The 22,312-nt window shown below is 34.0% G+C and overlaps 1 protein-coding gene and 1 long non-coding RNA gene across 3 annotated transcripts in view; one reads left to right on the top strand and one right to left on the bottom strand.

Annotated features, from left to right (window-relative positions):
- Positions 1 to 22,312, top strand: part of LOC113237890 (homeotic protein ultrabithorax) — a 192,089-nt gene that overhangs the window by 69,584 nt on the left and 100,193 nt on the right. The window contains exon 2 of one of the 2 annotated variants that reach the window (XM_026474600.1): positions 1,698 to 1,718. The exons of the other annotated variant lie outside the window; for it this stretch is intronic. Coding sequence (XP_026330385.1) covers positions 1,698 to 1,718 — 21 coding nt within the window. The remainder of the gene's footprint in view (positions 1 to 1,697; positions 1,719 to 22,312) is intronic. 2 annotated transcript variants of the gene reach the window in all.
- Positions 1 to 22,312, bottom strand: part of LOC113237892 — a 33,409-nt gene that overhangs the window by 1,690 nt on the left and 9,407 nt on the right. The gene's annotated exons all lie outside the window — the stretch shown is intronic.

Here is a 22,312-nt window from a genome sequence, read left to right as displayed (position 1 = left end):
AGAAGCCTAACCAAATAACGAAAAATTTACTTTGCAATATTTCATAATAGACATCATATTGATTGCTTATAATTTTAGGCATACAGGTTAAACCCACGCATAAGTTTCATTAATGATACTAGCTAGCGTATGTTATAGGCACAAGGTATGACCCGCTCGTGTGAGGGCCGCGCTGCCCGCCCGGGGTCTATAGTTAGTTTTTCGATTTTTGGTGCATACACCGTCATACAGGTAAGATTAGTATATGTGTGAGTAAAAAAAAACACTTACTTTAAATTATAATCATCGACACACTATTTTTCGTTTTATAACAACCGATCAACTTTGTTATTAGAAGAAACTGTGGTTTTGACACCGTAAGGTACGTCTATCAATATCTATATTGGTTTGAACCAAATGCCTCAATATCTAACGCCTACCTCTGAGCTTGACCAAACTGCGAAAAGCAAGACTTGCAGACTCAGTCCTGTTCTTGCTCAAAATTTTCCAGGCTCAGTCTTAGTCTAGGGTCTTGCGACAATTAGGAGGTCTTGTTGGCCTTCTATTACAAAGATGCAAGAACAAGATGTAGACTGGAAGATCAAGACCGATATTGGGCATTAACAAATGGAAGCAATTGCTTAAGCCCTAATGTATTAGTTGTATTTAAGTGAAGAGATTTACAGTAAGACTGAACCCCGAATCGGCAATAGTATAAACACCAGTCTATTCGAAACCCTCAAAAAGGAAAGCAACAGCAAACTCTTTTAAAAGCTATTTAGCTCCAATCCCTAGATAATGTCTACCACAACTTGGCTCCCGTTTTTTCCCCGCTGAAAAGCCAATTTGGAATGAATCACTGTAACAGTGGCGAGCATCTGTGCTAATTTACCTACGGGCGGACAGTCTAATGCGACTGGTTCGATCGTAAATATCGAATCGCGACCGAGCGCCGAATATCGAATGCCGGCATTAGTCGGATACAGCTAATACACACGGGGGTACGTGCGATAAATTATCGCGCGTTCATTTGGGCTTCGATGTTTAATCTGTCCGTAGCGATACTATACCGCTCCCGGCTATTTTCAGTTTCGGATCGACTATCGTTAGCTATCGAAATAGAACTCAATTATACAGACGACAAATTAAGACCACCGAAATAGTCTGCGAATGTGTTTACTTCCAATTCAAATCGAATTTCATTTGATTTTGTAGCAAAGCACTATCGCGAAAGCGATATCGCTTTCACATGTGTAGTTTCAGATAAAATCAAAACTAAGTCATGATTTATATATTCATCCATTAATATTCTCAATACAAATTTGGCTTCCGATAAGTTTTCTTCGATCCATTAATCTTGGCAACGTTGCCCGACTTACACTGAATTGAGTTGTGACTGTATTGTGGAATCGATATGCTCTGTATCCGTATAATATCGATGCAGCATCGATGTTACATCGCTCGCCGCCACTGTTTGTGTCTACGTGTTCGTGATGTAGTGCTACGTTTGCAATTCGTTCCGTACGTTGTTTATGTGTGTGTGTATTTCATGTGATGAAGCTTTCGCTGAGTTTCAGTTTAATATATAAACTGAAACTCGGCAAAACCTATAATTTAAGCTGCCTTATTGAATTATATTATTACACTGTTTTTCATGAAACTTGTTGTCCGGTGAAAAATAAAATAATTTATTTCATTATTTTTTTATTTTGTTACAGGTATCACAGAATCATTCATAAGTAGGTTCATAAACTTTATAAATAACTTCTCTAGTAGTAGAATACTGAAAAGGATAAGTGGGTGAAAACACATAGTTATCGCCGGTACGATTTTATCAAAAGCCCTTTGATATGCAATAATGGTAGCAATGTATCAAACTAGCTATCTGAGTTAAACGCAATTTGAAGTATGGCGGCCTCTTAAGGTTTCCACCCTCCAAAAAGAAGAGGTGGGGAGAGGGGGAACCTTATCGCGGAACTGCAGGCACTCCGCCCGTTTACCTTAAGATCTTTAATATTAAATAATATACTACAGTTAAAGCCGCCTTAAACGTACTGTCTTGCTATGCTTTATTGGTCTGACGTTGCCTTAAAATTTCATCGATTTTACTTTCGAGTCGTTTTATTAGTTTTTTTCTCATTTCGCACTTCTCGTTACTTTGTTAACTATTTCTTCAGTATTTTTGTACATTTTTCAAAAAAACTTTTTAAACTTACTTTTTCTATCATTATATTACAAATACCATACTAATACAAAAAGCATAATGTGTGTCAGAAGGTACCTACTTACAAAGCAGAAAAACCTTCAGAGAAAGGCACGGGACCTCCACTAAAGCATAAAATTTCATTGGAAGACACGAAGTTAGTGAAGGAACAAGTTCGCATTCCTGTTGGGGCATGTGTGCATAAACCATCCAGGCATCCGATTAAATTATTTAACGTCTTCATTCCCCGTGGTGCACGCAGGTTGCATGCCGACACGCGTCTCGGTACATGGGTTACTGGTTTGAGTTTAATCTAATTCTGTACCTTTAAGCACCTACATCTTTCTATTTCATACAGGTAATTTAATATTGATTCGTATGGGTTCTGGCCATCAGAAAAATATTAATTTACCAAACGTAGGTACTTGTATTGCACCTTTATATTTTGTAACTGATACCTTGAACCTAAAATGATTGATTTTGTGTTTGAACGATATTAGCAAAATCTTTTCGATTTCATTAGAATTAGCTGTTAAACAATAACCAATTTCAATTCGTTTAATCTTCCAAAAGTCTGATCTCCATTATATACTTTGATAAAAGTTTATTCCTTTCCATCTTATTCCTTATTTTTTCCTATGTAGTATATCACAAGGTCCCAAATCATTATTAAAAATGTAATTTCAAGGTGTAATACAAAATGTCACTAAGTAAAATATAGTTTTCTTCGACATCAGTCTTCCGCAGTCCGTAGGGTAGCAATAAACAAACGAGACTTGCGGTGACGGCGCGTGGGCCGACTGATCTACACAGCGGCCATATTGTTTCTAATGACTTAATGCGCAATGGAACGGTTTGTTTAAAAATGATCTTAATTTTCTTCATTTCCTTGCCCCTGTATAATTTTTAATATAAATTTTATTTTTTTCGTTTTGTTCAAAGGTAAGACACGTTATCAGTTTAATTTATTCACTATCACTTCACAATAGATGAAGAGCCGGATAAATTTCGTCAAATGTGTCGATCCTCGGAGCATTGAGCCAGTTCAGCCGAAGTGCTACCTTTGGCGCGCAAAAGTATTATCTGCCCTTATCCCACCTTCAGAGAATCTTCTCCTGGACATGGTCAATCTGGAAGTCTTTAAATAGGCTTCAGACTCAAGTCGGTCGAAGTAAAGACAATTTAATTAAATTTTTATTGAATTGATATTCAATTATTTTTTGTGAAATTACTCCACTAGTTTGTTATAATTATTAATACAAAGATCGAACGCTCAGAAAAAATTCCTTCGATCCGGTTGGATTCGAACCGACGTCTTCTTGAATACCGTGTCAGACGCTATACCAACTAAGCCACGGAACGAACCAACGGACCTCACGAATTTTTCTATGTGCTTGCGTCGTGTCTTTGCACTTGGTCTTTTAACGAAGACAATTTGTTCAGGTGGAGATTTTGAACGATTGTAACCTGCGTCGTTTGTGTAGTGCGATTCAAACCATGACCCATCTCACATCGTACCCTGCGTGTCCTGCACGCTTGAGGATTTAATGGTGGCTACAGTTATTAGTGACGCGTTTAGCGTGGCATCGATACGATAAGAAGAAGTTTAATTTAAGGTGCAAATATATTACGTTACAGTCTTCTGTTACTCTTAATATGAAATTAAACAATTTTGTCTATGGGGACTCACGAAAAAAAAGGCGAAAGAAAGAGCGTAGTGCTTTTTAAATAAGATGATTGTGATTGATTCTTTAAAATAAATGTACTTCGTATATCAACTTTTTCATACGTAATTGCTGAGAAGGTATGATAGTTACGGAAGTGGCCTTATGTAATTTAAAAAATAAGAAAACATCGGAAGCTTTCTAGATTTACTATGTACCTATTAGATAAGATTATTTTAATTCGATTGTTTTACTATTCCCAATAAAATATTTTCATGATTATTTTGTAAGTATTATACAGCTCGGCACTAAGTAAATACGAGCATATCTACACAAATATAGAACTCATAATTCCTGCGTAACCCGATATAACAGCCGTTAGCAAAATCAAAGCCTAACTTCGTTACCAAGAAATCAAGATTAAGATTAATGGTAACAATATGAGACAATTAAACGTCTTAACCACAATGTATTTGTTAAAGTAAACCCTAACACATGACAAATCACTCGAGGGAGAGCCTTGGTTAATTTAACTAATGGACTTATTTACTGTGTTAGGAAACTGGGAGATGCAAGGATATTTATCACACACTATACTCTAAAATACTTTTATGTTCATTTTAGCGATAACATTGTAATACAGCCTAATAAGAAAAACAAAACATAACCCAAAATGCTTACATAACTTCTATTCTTGTGAAATATGTAAATAAAATTAATTTTAATATCTAAAGCATAAGGTTAACGTCCAAATTATCATGATTAATGTGATATGTTTGTAAATAAATAATGTATTTGTTTATACATTTACCTACATACGCATATTTCTGTAACATTTCTGTAATTATGACAGTAAAATATGACCTGGCACCGTCTGATCAACGGGATCTAGAAAATATAAAATGATACAGTCTAGTAGGTGTTATACAGGCCATTCATTAATATATTGTAAAACCACCATACAACATTATGGATATTATTCTACTAATCAATATGAACAACTGCGACCTCATATGGCGAAAAATAAACAGCTATTTCAAACTAAAACTGTTGGCATCTACTTCCGAACGTCTACAATCAAAATATAATGGATTGATAGCCTATAAAGATATTTATTTTTAGAAAAACATCAATTTATACAAAAAAAAATGCGCTTTGCTCTTATCTAAAGAATACGTATAAAGTAATTCACCTAAATTACGCTCTACATATACCAATACTGTTATATAATGTATAGGTACATAGATATACACGTGACCGCATGGAGATGAATGACTCTCCTGTGCGCCACTAATTAAGTTTTACCACATCGCCTGGTATCTCTAAATGGAACGGCCAATAAAGGGCACGCTGTATATTTTATGTATATTATTGACTTATGTAATACATTTGTATAACACTATAGTTCTTTAGGTTGGTTACTGATCAGTTCCGTTTTAAGAGAAGTAAATTTTTTGAGTATATCTATAGTAGATTAGATAAAGAACCGGCTATAAAGAGATAAATTAATTGAGAGAAAAAAGATTGTGATTCCTAATTATAAAATGCGAGAAACATTTGTACATATTTTTTATATCGAACACTTTGCTGGTTTAATTTAAAAGTAGAAAGAAAATAAGTGTTCCATTCACTTTTAAATTAGGTACAGTCATTGACAGAGCTACTTCTAGGGCAATAACATCAACTGAACAGGTGATCAAGAAAGTGTAAACTCACAGCCTATTATACAGCAATAAACAAAACCTTCGTATTGTAGATCGGCGCCCGGGGGAAGTTGGGGAGATACCACCCTCCACAAAATTATGTACGACGAACTGGGACTAATATATCACGGGGAGGACGTGCCAGACTAAGGAGACTGGGTATTATAGGGTGGGCCGCTAGAATACTTAAGAACCCCGGTGACACCCCATTAAAACACACGTTATAAGATTTTGGTACTTTTAATTTTCAGGATCATGTGGAGGGGGGGGGGAAGAGTCCAACTATGAAACAATGCCTTCGTTTTATCTATATGCATAAAAACAATAAAATTTCATTATTTACATCGAATTCAAACTGTTTTTTATCGAGTTCTTAGGTTTCGCGATTGTTACACATAGGAAATAAAACTATTTTTTTTTCGGATCTAACTAGGTATATTTGTTTTTAACTGACTTCAATAAAAAGGATACGCGATTACTGAACGATTTGTGAACCAATTTTGATGATTCTTTTTTTGTACAGAGAGTACCTACATCGGTATTGGTCACATTTAAATTTGAAGAAAATATTCCACCTCCAAAACTGGCAAAATAGAGGATGAATTCGGTTTCGCGCACATTCCGGTAACAGATTGTTAACTTTTTATTTTCAGTGTGTATGTACATAGGTACACATATAAGCAAAATTTTAAGTCGATTCCCTTTTTTTTAATAAAAATTACTTTATTTGTAAGTGTAAAAATTAAAATGAAAAACAAATATTCGCGATTTAGATCCGAAAAAATAGGTTAATTTCTTTTTATTCTGATTTATTTTTCGAGGCACGTATTTGTTCTTATTTTACAATTTTACTCGATCAGTAAAGTTCCAATGCAACCGAATATATTGCTGATAAACATTTCTACATTAATATTGCGTTTCGATGCAATGTAAATGGTTGCAACCGTTGGATATTACCCGAAACGAGGCGTGAAACACGCGGTGCTCACAGGACGCATCCGGAATCATAATTCCAAAATAACTTCCATCCGCTGCGCCCGTACCTCCTCTGCCCGTCCTGCCCCGTTTCCCCGCACTTTTTTCGGTAAACTGGAATCCCCGTCCCACCGTTAATTCCCAAGATAGACATAATTTGGAATTGGATCCATCTATCCTGCGTACCTACGAACAAAAATAAGTTAACGCAGCCGTGTACAGAGCCCGATTTATGTGGGCGTAAACAAAGCGGAGTCCGTATTGGATACAAAGTTTTGAACCCGCGAATTTTGCACGTTTCTAGTCAATATTTTATTGCTGGCAGATAACATTCAAAGTTCACTTTTCCGAAAATCTGAAATTGTGCCTGCCTATACAGCAAATCTGAACATTTTGTTTAGCGTCAAAAAAAAATAGTGGACAATGAACTGTCTTAGATGAAGAACCCTTTAAAATTCAAAATAAAAGAAACTTGTCAAGTCAATGAACAAAACAAGCTTTTACAATAATTATGCAATACTTTATTGAATGGAATTCTTTGCACTGATTCACAAAACTTAAAAAAGGTCAAGGCGAACTAACCATCAAACAGTTTATTTTACGACCGATCCTTATGCTTAACAGGTCATAAAACGAGTCATAAACATGGACTCGTCCATTCACATAATACTCTCTCTGTGTTTACTTACCGTTTTAAATGCAAATACGACTATTCCAAGTGGACTTGTCAGTTTGTGCCGCTATAAAAACACATCTTTAACCATTGTAAACCTTATTTCCTAGCGTTAAATGTTGAAAAAAGTTTAGTAACGACAATTTTTGCACAGAGTATTTGATGTTGCGCAGACATCGCAAAGATGAAGTATATTATGCGCGTTTTTTATTTCACCTTTGACAATTTAATCCAATTTGTTACCTTGTATTTCACCCCCGGGATAGGGAAGAATTTTGTCCTTATAATTGTTATTTTGAATTTGAAATTTTCTTTTATTTACCTACCTGCCTATCCCCGAGCAGTCATATCCGTAACAAATTTTTTAAATTTAACAGCAAATGTTTAGGAAAACTAACCTTAATTACGAATATTTATTACTATAGAAGCAACTTACTTTAAAAGACATTTGACAATTATACATAAATGCGTTTTCCTTTGTCTACAAGATCGTAAATCTATGATGATAGTAAAAGATAGGTACATTCAAAAATAATAGCGAAATACATGGCGGCCATTTTTTTGTGCAATTCAAATGGTGATTTCTTTTTGTACTGCGAAAGTTAATCCAAAATTGACCACGATGACTTCCGAGGCCGTTGGGCCTAGCGATTCTTTTTATAGGCAACTAAAGAAAATTGGCTCATTAATCTTAAAGATAAATGTCCAGCCAGTATTCGACCCATCTTATCAGAGCACAGAATGAATGGAAGTGTGGATACTACACCGTTATCACAGAAACGTAAGCCTATAAAGAATCTTTAATCGTTTCTTTTTATGGAATTCTTTAATGTTCTTTTACTTTTATTGCTTAAGTTGTGCAATAAGGGAATCAATTATCTAATCAACTATCTAACAAAAAACGATAAATTTTTTGTTGTATTAATTTAGTATCACAGTGCGGTAAACTCACCTCAACGCGACTATGTCAAATGTTATTGATATCTTTTTCCGCGGGAACAAATCATACCCCCTCCCTTCTCAGGACAATCGCCTAGCAACTATTGGATCGCGTGCACACATAGAATGCAGAGAATTTTATTTTTGTTACTTTACAAGAAATGTTCGAGCTAATTTCATTCTATTTTGATAAAAACCTACTTTCTTTAGGAATTGTTATCATTATTATATTGTTTATATATCTGTCTCGCAAGGTTTTTGTAATAAATGTTTGAATGTAGGTTATAATTTAATTTTAAAATAAGATATAAAAGACAAAGCGACTCGAACTAAGGCGGCTGGCCAACCGCTGCGTATACCTACCTAAACGTGATTTTTTTCTTACTACGTGATGGACACGCATCACACATTTGTATAGTACTGTTGATTATAAGTAAGAATTTAGTAAATGAAATAAATATAAAAATAGTAACTTTTCAATATATTTTCTTATGTTGTTGTTCACAAAAAAAATGGTTTTAGTTCAATTTATATTAGTGTAGGAGTAAACTTTTCATCACACAAATAAAAAGTCTTTATCACACTTGGCGCTGTGTCTAATTTTATCACGTTCTAAAATTATTTTCCATAAATGTTGAATGGATAAACGCCTAAAATCAGTAACCGCTTTAGGCACACCCTCGTTGGTCGAACCGGTTTTTAGGTAGTGTTTCATTTATATGATTACGGCAATCACATTTTTAAATTTATGTGGATAGGACGTTTCAAAATTACATTTAAAGCTACTTTGTTTAATATTAAGGTCAGAAAAGTATTTATCAAATTTAATTTGACACTTCTTAAAAATAAAAAATCACATATAGTTAAGGGCCAAAATGTACAAACAGTAACAAACTTTGTCTTGTAAAATAACAATACAGGCTTTGGAAATTGGAAATTAACAATTTTTTCGGGTCTAAATCGCGTATATTTGTTTTTTTTCAAACAAGCCGACGATACGAGCTCATACACGTCTGATAGTCAGGGCTAACTTCCTTGGTTTGTTTGATAGAACAAATAAGTATACCTACGAGATTTAGATGCGAAAAGATTCATTTCCAAAAATAAAAACTTAAATCACCGTATAATCCCCCAGTCACATAACCTATACATCTTTCATAATGCCCTAACCTAGACGTATTACATGTAATGGCCGTATTAGACCCGGAGGTGAGGTCGTGGCTCACGACGCGCCCCGCAGTTGTCGAACGGTTAATTGTCAGCACCCTGACTGCGAGACATGTTGCATAAATTCTCCATTTGTTTATATATCGACGGCTTGTTTGTTTAAACAAGAATTCTAGAATATGGTCAGCCATGACTATGGAACCTGAAAAGAGCTCGAAACGTTATTTTGTTTGAAAAAAAAAAGCGATTTTAGATCCGAAAAAAAATAATCCCATTCTGGAATGCTCTAGACTAGAGGTTGAATTAAAAAACAGTTAAAAATTCTCCTCTCAAAATCATCCCGAAAGATCGTTTTAAAACAATTTGAGGCGAATCTGGTGTTGGGTTATTGTCCGAAAAATGTGCAAAATATTTTTCATAAAACGCAAAACTATAGGAAAAATATTCAAAAAAATTTTTTTTTGTGTATATATGTCCATGACCCGACACTGGGCGTATCTTGCGAAATCAACAATTCGTGTATCCCGTCGTTGTTCTGTGGTTATTTAAGCCAATGGAATGTTCGGTGTCTTCGCAATAAGATTTAGAACGTACTGAATACAGCTACCTAAAAACTAACAAATAATTTATTTTAGACTAGATTAGATTTTTGATATGGACCTATTACATTCTTGAACTAATAATAATAATAGCAACATTAACAATAATAATAAATAATGAAAAGCAACAAAATCGATTCGAAAAAACCAATTTGGCATTTGAAGGTTTTTTATTTATTCTTTAGAAATTTTTTGTATACCTACTTGATTTTTAAGAGTAGCTTCTAATCTGGAAAGAGACCTTTTTAAAAGTATACATATCCCATAAGACACATTATTTTGTTAAAACGAAGTCGACTTTGAATATAACCATTTTAAATATTTTACGAACCTTCAGACACTTTGATGTTAATTTAAAAGCGTATATTTTATTTGAAGACCATCAATTCGTAACGAGCAATAAATTTATTTTTGCGGGTGGTTTGTCAAAATGTACCACGTTTGGTGGTTGCTAAAATTACTTTTGGCATCAATTTAAATAAGTTATAGATATGTATAACTTATTTAAATTTATGCCAAATATGTGTTTTACATGCTGTATAATTTCATCTCATAATGGTGTGCGTTAGCGTTCCTAGACACGGAAATCTTTTCACTCGGTTCTAAAATTAAAGAAACAATTGCACATCGCACAAAGAGGAAGTCGGTGTCACAAGGAACTGCGAGCTAAAAGTTCGCGACATAAATCCGAGGGAACGAGTTAACTCAAGTCTAGTCAGAGTTGAACAAACTCGGCCAAGAATCGTGGCACGCACACGGTTTTAGTAAAAATAAAAATTCTCTTCGCTCTCGTCGTCCACATTGTTCCCTTGCTATAGGAACTAGTGGAAAACACCTAGCGCGTTAATTTCAAAGAAATATCATACGCTTTGATCGTCTTCAAAATGTATGTATTAAGTTAAGAGGGAGCAGAGGAAAAATTCCTGATCTTCGATTTGATTTTAGAGGGGTATATCCACTTTAAAGTTAAAAATAAAATATTGTATGAGTAACTTCACGATATATTCAAGCATAGACATTAATCAGAAACATAAAACAATAAAGTTTCCTCGACAGATAAAAATCACGAAAAGACCTCTAATTTTCAATTTTTTTCGATCTATCCTCGAAATGCTACAGGTTATTAGAACAAAAATTGGATAATTAATTATATTTATGCATGATCGACTGTCTGTCTGTCACTACGGATTTTTTTTAATCCCTTTAGTTTTAGAGTTATTCCGCTAAAACGAATTTGGTACTTTTAATGCGCAAAATTCAACATCTCAACAATTCAGCATGTCACGCGAACTTCAGGCATATATTTGTTTCACAAATTTGGGCGGAGCCAACGTCAAAACTTTTTTGGTATGCTACCTCTTAAGATTTTAAATTGAAAACAGTACCGTACTTGACGGAGGTAATAATTCCGTGAAACTTACAAGATACGAAATGATGGACTCTCCTGATGTGGACATGTGACAGCGATGTCGACACGACACGCATAAACCACTCGAAATGTCTCCATCCAGACACTGATACTACCCATTCTTATCACACCTACTGCAAAGTCCATGAGTGTAAAAGGAACAGGAGAAAATAATTATGCAACGGAGTAGCTTAACTCCGCCAATATGTGCATTTTTGTGGTGTTAAGACGTCGTCGGTGAAAACGAATATGGACTTGATAAAACATTAATGAAAATCACCTTGCAAGTAATACTTACCATACTCAATAGAGTCTTTGTAGGAACGGTGAATCAGTTCGTTCAAGATAAATATGTATTCAACGAGCCGACAAAAACAATCCTTAAATTTTGAGAATTACCTATAGCATTCCGATTAATGTCACGTACGTTGCTAAATCGCATTCTAAACGTTCTACTGAGTATAAATTAATGTAAAAAGCAGAAATCCGTATTCTATCATTTTGGTTGTTTATACGGAATTTATTCTGTTGGGGAAATACGAATGAATAGTGTGCTAGTGAGGCGATAAATCGTGTCGATGTCGCTCGGTGTCGCGCGTCGGGTTAAAAGCTCGATAAACCGAGACGGCACACCTACCCGAGCCAACAATAACCACACTCTTTTGTTTTGTTTCTTATTTCCGAACGTTCTCGCCCGGTCAGGTACCCGCCAAGTATTTTATGCATAAAAATATCGATATATAATTGCTTCATTACGTCGCTGTGTTGGTGAGTAAAATATGTGGGAGTTGCACACAGGTGGCTCCATTTTTATAAATCTCAATTTATCGAAAGTTTATTAGTGAATCATTACAACAAAGTATATTATTTCATGCGTGATTGTTGGTGCTATTTACTACGGTTTTACGCCGAATGGCATCACAATCTAGAGTCGTGTGTTAGACAATGTGTCTTAAACGACAGAGGTTGGAGATTGGGTTTTTTCATGTTATGATTAAGCATGATTATGATTTTGTGCTTGAAGACATCACTATATCGTCGCTTTAGAGTAAAAGCATCGCATACACGTTTTCACATAGTTCGTTTTTACTGATTTTTGTAGAAGAAAAACTAATAAACTTCTTATATATCGCTCTCGCTCAAATATATTGTTAAAGGAATATAGTACTGAAAGAGGTATAATTTAACAAATTAAATTAAACTAATCGTTACTGCGTTTATTACATTTTACACCACGTTTTTATTTTCGCCCTGAAAAATGATATAGAAATCTCAGGTGATGTATTCACTCTATCATATGACGATATAGGTACCTACACTATGTACTTATATGGTTATTTGTAAAATGCACAACAGTGGTTGTTCCAAGACTTTTACAAAACGTAATATATTTATCAAAAGCAATTTTTTTCTTGTACCTATTATCTGACATTTTTTAGGTGTGTATTTTTAACAACGCCTCCCGTGTACAGACATTCACAAAAAGAAAATTTGGCGATGGGTGCTTTCTCCTGTTACCGCACAGAGTTATCGTCGTTTAAAGCGATTTATTTAATTTTTTTTTGTACGAAAGCAAAATCTGATGAATTATTCAAAGTCATGGAACCAAAGTTATTGTTTATGATGTTAGTAATATAGACCTGCGAGGTTGTTAGCATTTTACAAATAACCCTGTATTACGAAAGCAAAAATCGCACACTCTAAAGGTTTTAAATCACAGAAATTCACGCCATATTATGTAGAGATCGGAACCATCCTGTATTCTGCGTTCGGAGCAGGCGAGTTCTCTTACGTCTGTCGGTTCTCGCAGTGTCGCTATCTATGTATCGGGCATGCCACGCCGTTTGCTTTATGGTGCCAGCGCAGGCGTAATATTTCATGAGGATCGCACGCCATGATTCAAACCGTGCCACTTTTTTACTTTTCGAACGAACCTGTAATGAAGCTGGGCAGGTAATAGAATTCAAAAAATGAATCATTTTAATTTTACATTTTTGATTAGATATTATTAATATCTTCTTTTTTTGTGATATTTACTTATTAAATTGTCAGCACGAAAGAATGCAACTATGGAGCTAATGTATAGTGCTTGGTTTTTATTACTCGGGAGGTTTATTGTCGACATAAAGATATCAATAGACAATAAATAGCAATTATATTGCCCAACAGCTTTAAACAAGCTCACCAATTAATTGAAACGTTCGTAAAACAGATTAATATTGAAAGAAAAAATTTATAACACCCGGTTTAGTTAGCGTTAATTTAAGAGCAAAAAACCGAGTACAGAAAGTACTGGAGGCTTGAAATTGAGCGGGCGGCCGCGCCTGCGCTGCTTGTCAGTTATAATTGGCTGAACTTGTCGACCGACTCGTTGCAATTTTTTTTACTTTTTTTCCCTACGCCAACATTACTCTTCGTCTCCCGGGAGAGACGTAAATTGCGAGCACAGAGGCCGTGGAAACAAGCATTGATGTGACGTATGAATACACGAACACGCCATATTTTATTAAAATTTAAATTCCGGATGGAATTTCTAATTCTTCACACGTGTCAAACACGTTTCTAATTTTGACGTAGTATTTTGAACGATCCCTACTTTGTAAGTACGCGAATAGGTACTCTAACATAAATAACACATTTTAGGTCAACGGCAATTGAATTTCAAGTCAGGTGCATTTGGAGGCAACGATTCCAATTCATTAATCTATAAGCGTCAATAGAACAATGACATAATCTATCAAAAATTAACTGTTCATGACATAATTTGCCATTAACTATGTAAACAGCGTGTTAACATTTAAGGTCATGACATACCAATAGACTCTTACAAACAAAACAACGTACCTAAACGTACTTGAAAACATTTCAAGGTGTCAATATACACCAAACCAATAAGGCTGATATTTATTGTAATCATTTTAGAGGCGACTGCGTATGTTAATTAATATTATAAAGAATAAGTCTCCAATAAAATAATTATTGAATTAAATGTTTTAATGCTAAAATTATTTACAATCAATCGAAAACTCTGCAAGATTTTAACATAATACTTAGTGAATTGTTTGCATATGTTTTTATTGTAATCTTTTTTTTTTGTATTTACAAATATACCTACACCTTATTGGCGTAAAATTATTATAGTTTTGTCTTTTTAGCTTTTTGTGTTTACAATAACGTTTGTTTCCCATTTAGAAGCATTCTACAGGGAATTAACGTTAGTCAGTTAATACGACAACATTTTACGACAAAAATTTTAGTAGCAGTAGTGCTCCTAGTGAAAAGGTTCGTCTAGGGAAGTACTGCCACCTTACCTATTTTTGCCGCTCAGCAGTAATGTCAGCATTACTGATTACAGCGTTCCGGGTTCGAAGGGTTGTACTGGTAAAATTACAGGCACATGAGATTTGTCAACTTATGTCTCAGGATGACAGACGGCAGTGGCAGTGTGCTTCAGATCTTTGCGTTTTAAAGCTCTATACTGGTGCACGACTTGTTCGTCATGTGGTCTTGTCCGTCACTTGGTGTCATAAAAATATGTAAGTATGTCGTCGATCTTTTGCAGAAAAAACCGAAAGCGCCATTTCGAAAAATTTTTGAGGGGATTTGTTTTAGGTTTAAACAAGTATTTTAGCGTACTTATTTTTTTTAAACTCAATTTTGGTTGTAGGTAATTAAGTGTAAGTTTTAAACTTGAATTTAAAACAGGATGTAAACATTTTAAAACAGTCGTGAAAAACTAAAATGTGCTCCCCTGAAAAATTTTTCGAAATGGCGCTGTCGCCCTTTTTATAAAATACCGATGATATACGTGAAATATCTAACAGAAACAAGGACAAATAACAAAAATTAAAATTAAAAATCTAATTAAATAGAAGCGTGTGAATTGCATATATGTAGGTATATAAATATGTTTCAGCAACTCTCTCCTATATGGCCTCATATTTAATTTTAAAGTAGTCTATGTCTGTTTGCTTAACTTATTGAACACAATTTCAAATACATTTGTTAAACAATTTTACTTTAATTCAGAAAAAAATCAGGCAAAATAACTGCAGTCAGAACTTAAAGTCACGAGATAAGCCAAAAAACTACAAGCGACTTAATAAATTATACATGAATCTATTTATGGGGTGCTCATTAAGATGGGTAAGTTTTTTGAATGTCTTCCCTTAACTTCTTTCTTCCTACACTGTTTATTGTCTTAGTTTTATTGTAGACTCTAGGTTGTACTGGAGAATCTAGGATGTAAGAATAGTTTTTGCTAGATATGAACTACATATTTCGAATTTCTTTTTTTCAATCCCGTCAACGAGTGCAATTCCATAATGACATATTTAACCTGATTTAATTCACAATTCGTGATCAAGTAGATAGCTTATTATTGCACACCAACAACACTGATTACAACAACATATATAACGACAACAGTATATTTACTTATATAAGTAATAGATAATAAATAAATATTAGACAATATAGCTCTTATCTCAAAGTAAGTAACTATAGCACTTGTTTTATGGAAATCGGTAACAACGACGGCACCACAAACACCTAGACCTTAGACAATATACAAAAGTTAGTTCTTCTACACTGACCCTGCCGGAGACCGAACCCAGGACCTCAGAGATGACCACATCATGAAAACCGGTGTGCAAGCCATTCGACCACAGAGGTCGGCGAATAATTAATTAAATACTCGGATAATTAATTAATTATGAATAAGTATTTCCCTAATAGGCATCTAAAGCAAAAGAATAATAAATTCCTAATTTAGTCCTGAACTATGTATAAATATCAATACATGGTGGAGGTATAAATAGTATCTACTCTATATATAATAAGTGCATGTGATATACAACCTACACATGCAGGTGCATGCATACCTTTGAATCATAATTGATAACAAATGCCAGCCTTTTCCATTACTACTACTTCCATGGTACAAAGTTTAGTTTTCAGTTAGTTAGTGCCTGTAATTAGTTAGCCGCCGCCTCGGTTTTAATGAGGATTTTCTTTGTTCAAATAGTAATTGTTGACTACCTTTGCAATTTAAAGTTTTAGCAAAATTTTGTATACATTTCTTTTGGTTAATATTCGTGCTAAATGCTTAGGTATATACAATTAATTTGCTTCTTATGTTAAAATATTTATTGAATCAATTGTTCAAGATTAAAAATAATAATAATACTTTTGCAAGTAAGTGAAGTAAGTATAAAATAGCACTTGCAAAATGTCTTGATTTTCGTACTTATTCGATGGTTCATGTGTAAAATTTACACAGCTAATATTTGACAGGACTAAAAACATTGTTGCTAGAAATTAAAAAAAATATTATTGTACACCTAAGAGCTTGATAATCTGACAACTTGAAGAAAAAATCCATTACAAACATTCGTTTAGCTTTTTCAAGATGTTGTAGTCTATGATAATTTATAATGATTATTGTAATGTGAACAAATGTTTATTAAAAAAAAAAACACTCGCCATTACAAATTCGCCATAACCGGATCTGTCTTACGAATGAGAAGTGTGTAAATACTACAGAAGCAATTGTAATTTGTTTATCTATCACATAAACATATTATAAAATTTAAAAGTCATGCAGTGAGCTCCTTGGATGGTTATTCTAGTCACTCCTTTTTCACTTTTAAACGGGGTAGTCGTATTTTTGTATTTGAATCTACTAGCATTTCAATTTGACTGTGCAAAATCTTACGTATACAATATATTGTAGGTTAAATTTGTTTAAATATTGTTTACTGACGTAAGGCATGACTACAAACCAAAATAATTTATTTGTACAACTGATTTTTTACTGATGGTAAAGTGACAAAAACATAGAGAGATTTATTTGTAAGCATACATGGTAAATATAGTTTACATTATTTCAGATTACTCATATACGTGAGGCGCATTATAAGTTTCCGGAATGAATAAGAAAAAAATACTATAAATGGTCAGAAATGAATTTGTTATTTCTCAAAATATTCTCCGTTAGCGTTAATGCACTTTTTCATACGAATGAACCAATTTTGAAAACATTTATGCCACTCCTCCGTGGCAATCTCTGAAACATATTTTTCATACCTACTCTTCGACAGCCTTTTCAGGTGATGAAAATCGTTGACCGTGTAACTGGTTCTTAATTTTTGGAAATAAATAAAAGTCACAAGGTCGGGACTGTACGCGGGATGGCTCATAAGGTCAACGTTGTTCATCTTCAAAAATTCATTTGTCTGTTTGGCCGTGTGAGAACTGACATTATCGTGGTGCAAGATGATACGGTGTTTACGGTTATTTTTACGGAGTTTGTCAATAACTTCCGGCAAGCAACTGCTCATGTACCAATCACTACTCACGGTACAACGATTCTCCAAAGCAACAGTAGCCACGTGTCCAGTTTTATTTAAAAAAGTAGCAATCAGGCACTTTGCACGCGCGCCACTTTGGTTGGTTTCTACTCATCTCGAAAGACCCATACTCTCGATTGCTGCTTTGTTTTGGGATCTTTACTATAAATTCATGTTTCGTCACCTGTTACTATGTCCCACACCAAATTTGACGGCCACTTCGTTGAAGCTGGCAAGCATGGCATTGCACCAAGTGACGCGATCCGTTTTTTGAGCTTCAATCAATTTGTGTGGGATCCACAGAGAGCACAGCTTTTTCACACCCAAATGTTTGTATAGTATTGATTGTATTTGACTCTTGCCTATGCCTAAAGATGCCTGAATCTCATGATATGTCACATGCCTGTCTTTTTTTTATCATACGGCGCACAGCATTGATGTTTTTGTTGTTCACGGTAGTGGACGGGCGACCATCACGAAATTCGTCACTGAGATTTACACGACCGCGTTTGAATTCTGCAAACCAGTTATAATATAATATATAGCAGCTTCATCGCCAAAAGCAATTTAAAGCCGAGCAAAGCTCCGCTGAGCTGTTAAATTACACTTAAAGTCGTAGAAAATCATACCTACGAAATATTTCACGAGTTAAATCCTTGGTGGAATGTATGGTTTGGTCTACAACCATACATTCTAAAATGACGCCACAATGTAAACAGAAGTGACAATCAGATGAAACAAACTGTATTCTACAGCCAAAGAGTTTCATTTTTAAATGTTGTAGTTACTTTTTAAATTTTGATTATGTAAGTAGCCAGTTCCGGAAACTTAAAGTGCGCCCAATGTACATAGTTCGGCGTGTTGCACAAGCAATTGGCATACATTTATTAATTGCAAAATATACAATGTTCGAATTTATTCTTAATGTCATTTTACTTTATATTTCTTTAAATTAGATAATATAATTTTTAAAAAGCATTATCTACACATACTTTCAAATTTAGCAAGTGAAAATTGTAGGTAGCCCTGTCTTTTACTTTGCTAACTTTTTTGGTGATAAATGTTTGTTTTTAATAAAAATATAATCTGGCCTTTAAATGTCATTGGTTGACAAGACACAAACAGCCTTTTTTGCGATTGCCACAATTGACAGCCGTTGCCTGTACGGTAAAAAACCTTTAAAATGGCAACATGAATAGTTTGCTGATAGTACAAAAACAAGATTGTTCAGCAAGTAACGAAAAAAAGAATATTGCATTTGGAAATTAATTAATACGGACACTATTATCAACACTATTGATTATGAAACTTGCGTTTCAAGCTGTATTAAGTCACAAACTTCGGACACACCATTTTTTTGTTAGCTCGTGTCACTTCATCGTCGTTATTTGACTTACCACTTAATTAGATTCCAGTAAACTCTCAAATCAATAATTTATACAGAGGTCTTGAGTGTACCAATAAATTTTACTTAATGTTGATTCGGCGCCTACTTGATATGACAACTAATTTAAAATCGACCTCGCTTAATGGACTGGTTGTCGTAGATATAGTACTTTATGATGATTAATAACCAGTGTGCATGTTATGTGGTAAGTTCTGGACTAATTGCTGTGTATAGAAAGTTGGAACTGATTACAAAATTTCAGACCAAAAGTACATAATGCAAAATGGACGATAAACAGAATTGCGAAACTGGTCTATACTTAAATTTCATAATATTATATACTTACATAAATATTATCACTTCTTTTACTGGAGTAGACTAAGAATATAGACATCCACCTCCGACACTATTAACAAAATTTAAGCATTCGTAGTCCCAAAACAGTTTTTTTCGGAAGCGGATATTTTATCCCCTAACTATCTCCTTCCCTTACTTTTTTAGCATTCTTTTTGTGAAAACCTTTTGATTCAATAAACATATGACCTAGATCTGAAACACCCTTGATTGACAAGTAAGCTGCGGTGATCGCTACTGATCACCGTTCCACGCATACATAAAGTTACTTTTGAACTTTTCGCCCGGCAAAATCATGTATATATATTTTAGGTAGCAGGATTCCTCAATGAGAACAACTTCTACTTAAGCGATCGCGAAAGAAAAACCAGCTGTTCGATACATTTGGGTCGAGTAGCTTCAAACTTTTCTGTGGACGCGCTGATATTTTTTCGGCACTTAACTGAGGTTTCCTTCTTGTAGAATTTATTAACAATGATGGGTACTATCATCTCTCAAAGCATTTGATTTTGAAACGCCGTGTATGTAACACGGCGTTTCAAAATCAAATATTTATACTTTACGATTTAAAATTTCATGTTCTACTTATTAAGAATATTTTGTTCATTGGCCCCAAATATAACAACAATATGTTATGTATTATAAAACAAAAGACTAAGACAAAATATTAAAGTCCCGATATAAGAGAAAGAAACTTTTTATATTGTATATAGTGTAACACTAGCAAGTTACAAATATGTACAAAATGTACAGTCGTAAAAATTACACAATGGTTTTTACATTTTTATATGTTTACATACGTTGAAAGCATCAGTGTAACAAATAATCAAAGAACTCTTATCAAATCCCGAATGTTTGTATACAAAGTAACAATGTAAATTAATTAATCAATTATTTTATTTTTTATTACGAGGAGAAACATAACGACAGCGCATATCTTTGTCACACATAGGCATATCTCTGGACCTCTATTGACCTCACTGACTAGCTCACTGCTACCGGTATCTAAAGACCTTTTAATGTTTATATATTGTTACAATATTTCATATTATTTTGAAGATTGCGGGAAGATGTAGAGACCATGTAAAATTGGTTGTAGTTAGTAATAAATAGAACTGTGACTGATTACGACATGACATATTATCGAAATTTTGATCCCAACAGCAGTAAGTACATCTTACGGTTGCCTTTTGATTCCTGGTTAGGAATAGATTCGCTCTATCTTTGTTTATATTAACAGCCGTGGTAACCTAATGTTTGACCTAATGTGCGAAATTTTATTTGAAATTTACTATGTGCTATTCGGTGAAGGAAAACATCGTGATGAACTTGCAGGTAGAAGAAAGTTCAGAACCCTCAGAAAACGTGTGAAATCCCCAACCGGCATTGGATCAGCGTGGCGGACTATGGCCATCTCCTCTGAGATGAGACCCGTGTCCTTCTCCACTCATCATCAACATGATCCTGTTGTAAGTGTTGAAAAAATGTATAGAGACAGACAGCAGCGTCTTCCTTATTTTTATGATCAATGCACCAGTTAAGTACGTCTATTGTTTCAAATAATACTTTACTTAAGTGACCCATATTCGTTACAAAAATCTTCGATAATGTATTGTTCAATTATGAAGTCAAAATTACTGTCTATTACTCAGCACACGCAATTAAGGAATATTTCATATTACGTTTGCCTTTCCAAGGTCGATAGTGAAATAAAAACGAAGAAATTTATTGCTTAATTTTACACATTAGGCAAAGTAGTTGTTAGAATACGTTGTAGCGGGAAGTCTATACTATGATACATGTATTAGTCGATATGCTAGTCATTATGTTAGCCAGACCAGTGGTGGTCTTTAACTTCGTTTAGGTTCAATTTTTTTTAATGTAAGTTCTTGTACGCGTGTCTATAATACTAAAATAAATTTCAAAATCAAATATTTGAACTCTTCATACCTTAAGCAAAACATACACTAACAAACAAAAGTTTTACTGGAAGACATTGGTTCGAATCCGGCAGGATCTAAAGATTTTTTCTAAGTATTCGATCTTTGTATTAATAATTATAACAAACTAGTGGATTCAATCAAATTAAAAATCAAAAGTTTGTTATAATTATTAATATAAAGAGCGAACACAAAGAAAAATTCCTTCGATCTGACAGGACTTGAACCTATGTCTGTATGCCAAACTAGAGCCACCGCTCTACGCAGGTTCAAATCCTGTGAGATCGAAAGACTTTTCATTTTTATCTTTTTTTTGTTCGAACTTTGTATTAATAATAATAAGAAGCTAGTGGAGTAATGTCACAAAATAAGTTAATATCATGGTAGTAAAACTTCATGATATTCAATGAAAATTAATACAAAAAAACAAAAGTTATTATAGAAATAAGTATCTTTTGTTTGTGTTTTCATTTTATTAAATGTATTCTGTGCTTTTTCCTGTGCTGTAAAGATTAATTTAAAAAAAGTTTTATGTATGTACTGAGAGTGCGTTTGTCGGCTAGCAACTTTATTCGTCAAACTTATTTAATTGAGACTAAATTCAAATTCAAATTCAAATTCAAAATAATCTTTATTTCATAGGTAAGCATTGTTACACTTGAAATCGTCACAATAGTTAAACTCTACCGCTCATTCGTAAGGCAGATTCCCCTGAGAAGAATGAGCAAGAAACTCTAGGGGTTGCTCTTTGTAAATAACATTTACAATATATTTTTTTTATTTGAAACATCAGAGATCGAGACTACCTCCATGAGCTAAACGGGTTACTACCACGGATTTTTGTCATCCAAGTACGCAGAAGTTGTATAATAACCTTTAGTATAAAGTTTTTGTTTCACTATAGTTTTAAACCTCGTGAAAGGCAAATTTTGTATATCAACCGGAATCTTGTTATAGAAGCGTATACATTG

The sequence above is a fragment of the Hyposmocoma kahamanoa genome, unplaced genomic scaffold, assembly GCF_003589595.1.
Source record: "Hyposmocoma kahamanoa isolate Upper Pololo Valley unplaced genomic scaffold, ASM358959v1 94, whole genome shotgun sequence".
Classification (NCBI taxonomy): Eukaryota; Metazoa; Arthropoda; class Insecta; order Lepidoptera; family Cosmopterigidae; genus Hyposmocoma; species Hyposmocoma kahamanoa.
Note: the sequence above shows the minus strand (reverse complement) of the source record. Positions and strands in the feature narration are given on the sequence as shown.